The sequence below is a fragment of the Melanerpes formicivorus genome, unplaced genomic scaffold (genome assembly GCF_026170545.1).
Source record: "Melanerpes formicivorus ecotype bairdi unplaced genomic scaffold, bMelFor1.0.p_v2 SCAF_2897, whole genome shotgun sequence".
Taxonomy (NCBI): domain Eukaryota; kingdom Metazoa; phylum Chordata; class Aves; order Piciformes; family Picidae; genus Melanerpes; species Melanerpes formicivorus.
In genome coordinates, this window is record NW_027145248.1 from 7029 (window position 1) to 16904 (window position 9876).

Consider the following 9876-nt stretch of genomic DNA (forward strand, 5'->3'; position numbering starts at 1 on the left):
CCATGGTTTAGTTGATTAGATGGTGTTGGATGATAGGTTGGACTTGATGATCTCAAAGGTCTCTTCCAACCTGGTTAATTCTATTCTATTCTATTCTATTCTATTCTATTCTATTCTATTCTATTCTATTCTATTCTATTCTATTCTATTCTATTCTATTCTATTCTATTCTATTCTATTCTATTCTATTCCATTCCATTCCATTCCATTCCATTCCATTCATTTCCATTCCATTCCATTCCATTCCATTCCATTCCATTCTATTCTACTCTACTCTACCCTAATGTACTCTACTCTACTCTACTCTATTCTATCCTGTCCTGATTTTTTATGATATAGATATCATCATTACAGTCCAGAGAAACCTGAGGTGAGAAAGTTTACCCCTCTCAAGTTATCTAGAAAGTGCAGAGTACATTTGTTAATGACCTGTAATAAAATGCTTCTTCTTTTGAAAGACTGCTGGCAATAAAAACAGTGGTGCTGAGGGAATTTCCATGTACACCACATTTACTAGCAGGCTTATTACCATGTAGTTACTACATAACTAGTAGACTTAGTAACATTTACTAGTAGACTTATTAACATGCTAATTCTTTATTGCATCTGGCATATTTCATCATAGTTCATTGAAAAATATTAACCACACCTTTACAGGACCAAGAGACTTGTATTTTGAAGCAACTTTCCCCTCAGTAGCTGTGCCTGTGTGTCTGTGCATGCATTTGTCCCAGCCAGGCATAACCTTCTCAACCTTCTCCTCCCAATTCCCTTCCCTACAAACAGGAATTGCATCTTCAGCCTCTTTGTTGTCACGTAGTTATCATAACAATACTAACGAGCCTTTGAAAAGCCTCTTCCATTGTGTCTCTTGCCATAAAGAGTTTCAAAGCTGGCCAAGCTTCATCCTCCGTATGAGATGGGTTTTTGATGCCCTGGTAAAGATTGTTGTTGCAGGACTGGTGGAGTAGAGAAAGACCACTAGCAACTGGGCCCTTCAAAACACCCATGGTTACATTTAACATGATTCGACTAATCTGCCTCCTCCCCTCCAAATATACTGCTCACAGCACAGGGAAGTATTCCAACTCCTCCTTCAGACTTCTACAAGTATCCTCCTTTGATGCCTCCCTCCTCAGTTACCTTCAGATTAACATCAGCAGAGTATCAGTGTTGATACAGGCTCTCTGCCCCAGATTAATTAAACCATACATTCAATTCATTAAGTATTCCAGTGATCAAGATCGAGATTCTTTAGTAGATGAAGAATGATTGGCTCATTGGATGAGCCAAACACCCTCTGATTGAATAAGGAAATAAGACTCTAGAGCTATGCTGCATATTAAATATACCTAACACAGGTTTTTTTTTCACCCCCTTTTCCTTCACAAATAATAACTTACTTTCTCATGCCTAGATTAGGTGGTGTTGGGTGATAGGTTGGACGCGATGATCTTGAAGGTCTCTTCCAACCTGGTTTATTCTATTCTATTCTAGATGTCTCCACCAGCTCCATCTTTAAAAGACCCAAGCAAAACAGATCACGAAGGAGCTCTAGCAAAGCCTTAGTAACATTTTTGTCTCCCAACCAAAGAGGCACCTCCAGGTACTGAGGCCACCCCAGGGATTCCGGGCCACAGTGCAGCAGGATGGCATCGCTGGTCATACAGAGGAGACAGGGCAGTAGCTCCCTCCCTTTACTTTTCAAAGGCAGAACTGAACGAATCAATTTTTGCTTTGCTTTTCTTCTTAACAGCCACTTTCTCCAGACCTGAAAGCTCTGAGCACCGTGCCTGATCAGATAATGGATGTTTACATGCCACTCTCAGTGTTTCCAAACTGCTCCATTGTTCCCAGCATCCAGCGGTGAAGCCCCGATGCCCGTCAGGACAAGAAAGCAACAACAGAGGAAGGAAGGGTTTCCTGCCCGACAAGAGCAGTCCCGTTTAAATCAGAGAGGGAGTTCACTACCCATTCAAACAGACGCACAACAAACACTGAAACAGATTGCCTGGCTCTGCCCTGCACAACATTATCAAATCCAAGTGAACTGTGTTTAATAAACCAGAGGGAGATGATAGCACAGCGCTGGCAAGGCGGCAGGCAGAGGAACGATCACAAACAGCCTCCTCTTTCTTTGTGCCTCCGGAAAAACATTTGCTCTGTCGCCGTCCCGTGATTTACCTCCACTCTGCTCCCATCCTTCGAATGTGCCAAGTTGGTTGGGAGATGCGGGGTGAAGCTTTAGGGCTCGGCTGTTGTACAGATGTGGGTGGGTTCACTGCTCTGAGAACAGGATAGGCATTTTACTGTTAATAACTACGCTCGTCCTCGGCTTCAGCATTCCTCCCCCCAGGGGGTGAGGGTTTCTTCTTTGAGTTCACGCCCCCCCCTCCCCGACATCAGCGATGCTCAGGCACTTGACAGCATGGTGGATGTGAAGATCTGCTGCAGAATCTGGGGGATTTCTTTGGTATCCATGGCAATAAAAGACCGACCTGCGGGTAGCGTTCTCTGCAGCCTGAGGAGCAGAATGAGGAACAAGACACAATTACCATTTCAAATTAGCTTCCCTGCCACAAGCCGAGGTTACTTAAGAACGAACAGTTTCCCCCTTTTGAAGACCTTTCCAATCCATGCTGCTTCCCTCGCTGTCACCATGCAATTAAAGGCTTGGGAAAAACAGCAGTGTGAGGAATCACAGAGAGCAGCTAAGTCGCAGAGGTCCTTTCAGCAAGACAATCAAGAGTGTTTCGAGAGATTTCTGTTCATGCCCTCTTTCTGATGTGCAAAAACCTTTGTTTTGATCAAGGGACCAGTGACCCCACAAGTGGTTTCCCGAGGGCAGCTAGAGAGTTACTCTGAAAAATTAAGATATTGACTAACAAGACCAAGGGCAGGGTGCTGCATCTGGGTCGAGGCAATCCCAGGCACAAATCCAGGCTGGGCAGTGAGTGGCTGGAAAGCAGCCCTGAGGAGAGAGACTTGGGGGTGCTGGTGGACAAAAAGCTCAACAGGAGCTCTCAGTGTGCACTTGCAGCACGCAAAGCCAATCAGATCCTGGGCTGCATCAGGAGAAGTGTGGCCAGCAGGGCAAGGGAGGTGATCCTCCCCCTCTGCTCAGCTCTGGGGAGACCCCACCTGGAGTACTGCCTCCACTCCTGGAGCCCCTATTCCAAGAGGGATGTGGAGGTGCTGGAAGGTGTCCAGAGAAGGGCCACGAGGATGATCAGAGGGCTGGAGCACCTCCCCTATGAGGACAGATTGAAGGAGTTGGGGCTGTTCAGTCTGGAGAAGAGAAAGCTCCCAGGTGACCTAATTGTGGCCTTCCAGTATCTGAAGGGGGCCTACAGGAAGGCTGGGGAGGGACTTCTCAGGCTCTCAGGTAGTGATAGGACTAGGGGGAATGGAATGAAGCTGGAGGTGGGGAGATTCAGGCTGGATGTGAGGAGGAAGTTCTTCCCCATGAGAGTGGTGAAGCCCTGGAATGGGTTGTCCAGGGAGGTGGTTGAGGCCCTGTCCCTGGAGGTGTTTAAGCCCAGCTGGATGAGGCTCTGGCCAGGCTGATGTAGTGTGGGGTGTCCCTGCCCATGGCAGGGGGTTGGAACTAGCTGATCCTTGTGGTCCCTTCCAACCCTGACTGATACTGTGACACTATGATACTCTGACTTACTGTAAACAGAACACCAGCTCTTTCAGTTCAACACCTCCAGTGAATCTAAATGTGCTGTTTGTATTTCCTTTCTGAGACCACAGCAGATTAGATGAAAAGATGTATTTCTGCCAGGGTTAGCCTGACACATTTTTATGCACAGCCTAACCACCCTTAAGAAAACTAAACGAGATGCAGGTTACAAACCTCGAGTCCAATCAGCAGGACTGGAATGTTTTTCTCAGTGCTTTTCAGAGTCTGTGCTCCATGTTATTTCTCCAATGCTAAGTTGAGGTCTCACTTTGAAACTGAGTTATTAAACAAGCTGCAACAGAGAATTGCCTTCTCCTTCCCCCACAGCAGCTACAGGAAGGCTTTGTCTAATCCTGCACTTCCATGCACATAGAAATGCATTTCAGTGACAGCATTGTGTGCGTTTTCCACACCCTGGGAACCAGCCAATTATGAGATCTCCTCTTACACAGCAGGACTGCCTTCCCCCACCCCCACCTCCCTCTTTTGTTTTGCTCCTAGCAGAAGTAAAAGGACTTTCTGTAATTATGATCTTTCAGAACAGATTCTCTCTTCAAGCCTAACACAGCTCTGATGTGCAGACCTGCAGATGTGACTAACAGTGTGGCCGTGCAGCTGTATCCTGCAACCCTTTTCTTACTAAAACTATGCACTGAGGCCAATTCCTTTTGGTCCTTCTCTCATTCTGCTCTACTTGAAGACTCAAACAGAGGCAGAAAAGGCATTGTTGATAGTTGTGGCTGTAATTTGCTGCCTTTGTGGCTAGATGCAGCTTTTTTGCTGCATCATGAGGTCTGTGGTGACAGGTTGGACTTTGAGGTCTCTTCCAACCTTAGTGATACTGATGCTGAAGGCAGACGTGGAACTGAGGGATGCCTGGGACAGAATTTCCTTCTTTACCCCTCTGCCCAATGAATTTAAAGTGAAATGATATGATAACAATAAATATAGGCTTACAGGCTCGGACTCTCTAAGGAAGTTATGTCTCTAACACAAGGAGAATATCTGAGTCAAAATTTTGGCCATTTTGAAGACCATTCAACTCCCAGCTTCTGCTTTAAGCTCTTTTCTTAGGCCCCATACACATTCAGGCTGCATACTGGGCAGTGGCAAAGGCACCATGTTTCTGTCATGGCTAAAAAGTAGTGATACTACATACAGGGATAGTGCACATCCTCAGTGGGAGGACATCTGCAGGGGCTCCCTTTGGATATGCAGAATACAATGAACTAGCTGGACACTAAGGATGTCTGCAGGGACCCACAAACTAGTTTCCTCCCTGGCACAAATCAGAAGCTACTGGTTCTTGCTGGTAGTTAAAAAGAACACAAGAAACCCAACAGAAAACAATGATGGATGAAATGAGAAGGGCCTGAAAGTCCTGGTGGATAACAAGTTCTCCATGGGTCAGCAATGTGCCCTTGTGGCCAAGAAAGCCATTGGGATCCTGGAGTGCATTAAGAGGAGTGTGTCCAACAGATTGAGGGTGGTTCTCCTCCCCCTCTACTCTGCCCTGGTGAGACCTCACCTGGAGTATTGCATCCAGTTTTTGGCTCCCCAGTTCAGGAGGGACAGGGATCTACTTCAGAGTCCAACGGAGGGCTGTGAGAATGATTAAGGGACTGCAGCACTGCCTTATGAGGGAAGGCTGAGAGCCCTGGGGCTGTTTAGTCTGGAGAAAAGAAGACTGAGAGGAGATTTAATAAATGTTTATAAATATCTGAGGGCTGGGTGTCAAGAGGGAGGGGGCAGGCTCTTCTCACTTGCACCCTGTGATAGATACTACAAGGGGCAATGGATGTAAACTCCAGCATAGGAGGTTCCACCTCAACTTATTCACTGTGAAGGTCACAGAGCACTGGAACAGTTGTCCCAGAAAGCTGGTGGAGTCTCCTTTTCTGAAGACTTTCAAGACCCATCTGGATGCATTCCTGTGTGACCTGTGCTAGATTTTATGGTGCTGCTCTGGCATGGGGGGTTTGCACTTGATGATCTCCTGAGGTCCCTCCTAACCCCTAACATCCTGTGATTCCTGTAAAATACTGTTCATGAGTCAGCAATGTGTGTCTGCAGCACAGAAAGCAAATCATATCCTGGGATGCATCAAAAGAAGCGTAGCCAGCAGGTTGAGGGACATGATTCTGCCACTCTACTGCACTCTGATGTGAACCCATCTGCAGTACTGTGCCCAGTTCTGGGGTCCTCAGCACCAGAAAGATGTGGACATGTTAGAGCAGGTCCAGAAGAGGACTACAAAAAAAGATCAGAGAGATGGAACAGCTCTCCTGTGAGGACAGACTGCGAGAGCTGCGGTTGTTCAGCATGAGGGAAGAGAGAAGTCAAGGGAGATTTTATTGTGGCCTTTCAATATATAAAGGGAGGCCATAAGAAGAGAGATTTTTTCCCAGGGCCTGTAGTGAGAGGAGAAAGAATCTCACACTGTAGGAGGGCAGGTTCAGATTGGACACTGGAACCACAGGACGGTGAAACACTGGCACAGGTTGCCCAGAAGAGCCACCATAATGCCCCACCATTGGAAAGGTTGAAGGTGAGATTTGAGCAACCTACCAAGTAAAAGCTGTCTCTGCCCACGACAGGGAAGTTGGAACTAGATTATCTTTAAAAGTTCCCTTGATTTCACACCACCATGGTCAAATCCTTAGTGCAGAACACCACACATGGTCAGCTACGTCTGACGTCACAGCAATAGAAGCGTAGCTCAGATTTAGGACGAATGGCAACAAAGAAAACTACATAAGGAGCAAAACAAATGCACTTACCTATCTGCCTGGTCTCCTAAAGATCCTATGAATATGGCAAAAGCATTGACTTGAGCATTGGAGGTCAAGACCTGGGCGAACCTTGATGGTGGAATTCCGTACCGCTCCAGGTTTGCGTCGCTCAGGACGATGACGAAGTACTCATCGGCCTCTTCCTTGGCGATTTCACGGATGGCGTGCTCTGTCCCTTCCAAGGTGTGGTCTCCACTCATGCAGAACTGAGCATGGGCATGCATGGTCTGTGTGCACAGCATAACCAAGTGGAAACATGTGAGCAAAGCCATCGACACTGTCCCACACCACACCCTGGTCTCCAAACTGGTGACACATGGGTTTGATGGGTGGACCACTAGATGGATAAGGAACTGGTTTGATGGCCACACCCAAAGAGTGGCTGTCAATGGCTCCATGTCCCAGTGGAGGCCAGGGACAAGCAGAGTCCCTCAGGGATCAGTCCTGGCACCAGGCTTGGTCAACATCTTTGTGGGTGCCATGGACAGGGGCATTGAGTGCACCCTCAGCAAGTTTGCTGATGGCACCAAGCTGTGTGGTGCAGCAGACACGCTGGAGGGAAGGGAGGCCATCCAGAGGGACCTTGACAGGCTGGAGAGGTGGGCACAAGCCAACCTCAGGGGGTTCAGCAAGAGCAAGGGCAGGGTCCTGCATCTGGGTGGAGGCAATCCCAGGCACAAATGCAGGCTGGGCAGGGACTGGCTGGAAAGCAGCCCTAAGGAGAGAGACTTGGGGGTGCTGGTGGAGGAGAAGCTCAACAGGAGCTCTCAGTGTGCACTTGCAGCCCAGAAAGCCAATCAGATCCTGGGCTGCATCAGGAGGACTGTGGCCAGCAGGGCAAGGGAGGTGATTCTCCCCCTCTACTCAGCTCTGGGGAGACCCCACCTGGAGTACCGCATCCAGTTCTGGAGCCCCTATTCCATGAGGGATCTGGAGGTGCTGGAAGGTGTCCACCAGAGAAGGGCCACAAGGATGATCAGAGGGCTGGAGCACCTCTCCTATGAGGACACACTGAAGGAGTTGGGGCTGTTCAGTCTGGAGAAGAGAAAGCTCCAAGGTGACCTCATTGTGGCCTTCCAGTATCTGAAGGGGGCCTACAGGAAGGCTGGGGAGGGACTTCTCAGGATCTCAGGTAGTGATAGGAGTAGGGGGAATGGAATGAAGCTGGAGGTGGGGAGATTCAGGCTGGACGTGAGGAGGAGGTTCTTCCCCATGAGAGTGGTGAATCCCTGGAATGGGTTGTCCAGGGAGGTGGTTGGGGTATTGTCCCTGGAGATGTTTAAGAGCAGACTGGATGAGGCTCTGTCCAGGTTGATCTAGTGTGGGGTGTCCCTGCTCATGGCAGAGGGGTTGGAACTAGCTGATCCTTGTGGTCCCTTCCAGCCCTGACTGATACTATGATACTATGAGATGTCTTCAGGAACAAACATTCATTTTGGCTAGCACGGGGGGGAAGCAAATATTTATGCCCGACTAGAGGATGCTTCAGCAAGGTGGACAAGGCTCCAGATCACTACAGAAGAGGCAGCTTTTTGTACATACTGAGCCACATTTTCAGACAGGCATCACTTCTTAAAAGCACAGTGGGTCAAACAATCAAAGTTCAGTTTAGCTAGGCATGAGGGTTTGGGTGACAGGTTGGACTTGATGATCTCTGAGGTCTTTTCCAACCTTACTGATTCTATGATTCTATGATTCACATATGGCCATAATTAGTCTGGGCCTTAGGGAAGGTAAATGATCAGCTGCTGTTTGAGCAGCTACATTCCTATGGATTTAGGGGGGGGAAACAGGGTTTCATTTCCTAATACTCAGACCAGCTTCTGCCTGTTTATAACTTGCAGATCCTAATAGAATACAGAATTAAGCAGGTTGGAAAAGACCTTTGAGATCATCAAGTCCAACCTATCACCATCTAATCAGCTAAACCATGGCACTAAGTGCCTCATCCAGTCTCTTTTTAAACACCTCCAGTGATGGTGACTCACTCCACCACCTCCCTGGGCAGTGTCACAGTTGCTCTAAAATATCTGACTCCTGACAGTGGCAGCAAGGTTTACAGACATGGAAATACTTGGAGCTGTTATTAAATAAATACCCTGCTTTAACTGCTGAAGCTGTTTCCTAAGCAGAAGGCAAGGACATTGTAGATGTTAGGAAATCCAGACCTTCTAACCCAAGCAGCTGCTGGTGTCTTAAAAATAACTCTTCAAAGGAAGCACAAATACACAGCTCTAACCTAGCTCTAACCTGGCTGGTTGGCAGCTAAACCCTAAAACATATTGCATCTTTCTTGATCCTAGCATAGCAGAATCTTGGTGAATTCCACTCACTTTGCAGCTGTGATTTGACATGTTTTCCATCCAGCATTGGCACATTTTCCCCCACAGCTGCTATGACACAGCCCCTTGAAGGCTAAATCGCCGACCTGGGATTCCTCTACATTTTAAATGAGTTGCTTTAGGCAGCAACAATAGGAGCCACGTGCCTGAGGCAGAGCCACCTATAAATACATCACTGTATAATGCTTGGGACTTTGTGCATCCTTTGACAGGTAGCCAAAATTACACACTTGTGACACAACAGTCCAGAACAGGGCACACCCAGCTGCTGCTATTTTGGCAGAATCTGTTCTCTGCCATGTCTCTGAGAGGTCTTGCTTCAGTTTCAAGAAAAGACTGAAGATTTTCCCTTCCTTGCCCTTCTTGTATTTAACTATCCTCAGGTTCTGCATTCTGTGACCCACCTTCAGTTTTACCTTCACAGTCACAAAGCCCTTAATCACCCAGCATCACTCATCAGTAGGATTTACCTTAAGAACCTCTAATCTCTGCTTGTTGTTCTTCGGGACTTTGCCACTCCCAACCAAGCCGATGTTAAAGCCATCTCCTGAATGTCCAACAATGTCATACTGCAAGAAAGAAACCTCATCAGTCAGCTGTTAGTCACAAATGGCCTTTAGGTCACAATGGCATGAGACAGATCAAAGGCAACTTGCTTTCAACTAGACAACACAAATACTCTTCCCTGCCTCTGTTTTACGAGCTGCTTAAGGAAACTGTGGAATGAAGCTGGAGGTGGGGAGATTCAGGCTGGGGGTGAGGAGGAAGTTCTTCACCAGGAGAGTGGTGAAGGCCTGGAAGGGGTTGTCCAGGGAGGTGGTTGGAACTAGATGATCCTTCAAAGTATCAGTCAGAGTTGGAAGGGACCACAAGGATCATCTAGTTCCAACCCCCCTGCCATGGCCAGGGACACCCCACACTAGAGCAGCCTGGCCAGAGCCTCATCCAGCCTGGGCTTAAACACCTCCAGGGACAATACCCCAACCACCTCCCTGGACAACCCATTCCAGGGCTTCACCACTCTCATGGGGAAGAACTTCCTCCTCACCTCCAGCCT

The 9876-nt window shown here is 47.8% G+C and overlaps 1 protein-coding gene across 1 annotated transcript; it reads right to left on the reverse strand.

The window, feature by feature from the left end:
- Positions 1 to 578: 578 nt before the first annotated feature.
- On the reverse strand, positions 579 to 9418 carry LOC137440381 (von Willebrand factor A domain-containing protein 8-like). The gene is made up of 3 exons (XM_068136661.1): positions 9290 to 9418; positions 6466 to 6704; positions 579 to 2521 (listed from the first exon to the last, which is right to left on the reverse strand). The coding sequence occupies exons 2-3, from the start codon at positions 6699 to 6701 to the stop codon at positions 2413 to 2415; spliced, it is 345 nt and encodes a 114-aa protein (XP_067992762.1). The 5' UTR covers positions 6702 to 6704; positions 9290 to 9418; the 3' UTR covers positions 579 to 2412.
- Positions 9419 to 9876: the final 458 nt, after the last annotated feature.

Bases quoted from the DNA above. Each gene is read 5' to 3' on its own strand.
- LOC137440381 (XM_068136661.1), bottom strand. From the start codon at position 6,701: ATGCATGCCCATGCTCAGTTCTGCATGAGTGGAGACCACACCTTGGAA. The intron at 2,522-6,465 runs GTAAGTGCATTT...TCTGCTCCTCAG, and splicing joins TTAGGAGACCAGGCAGATAG to GCTGCAGAGAACGCTACCCG.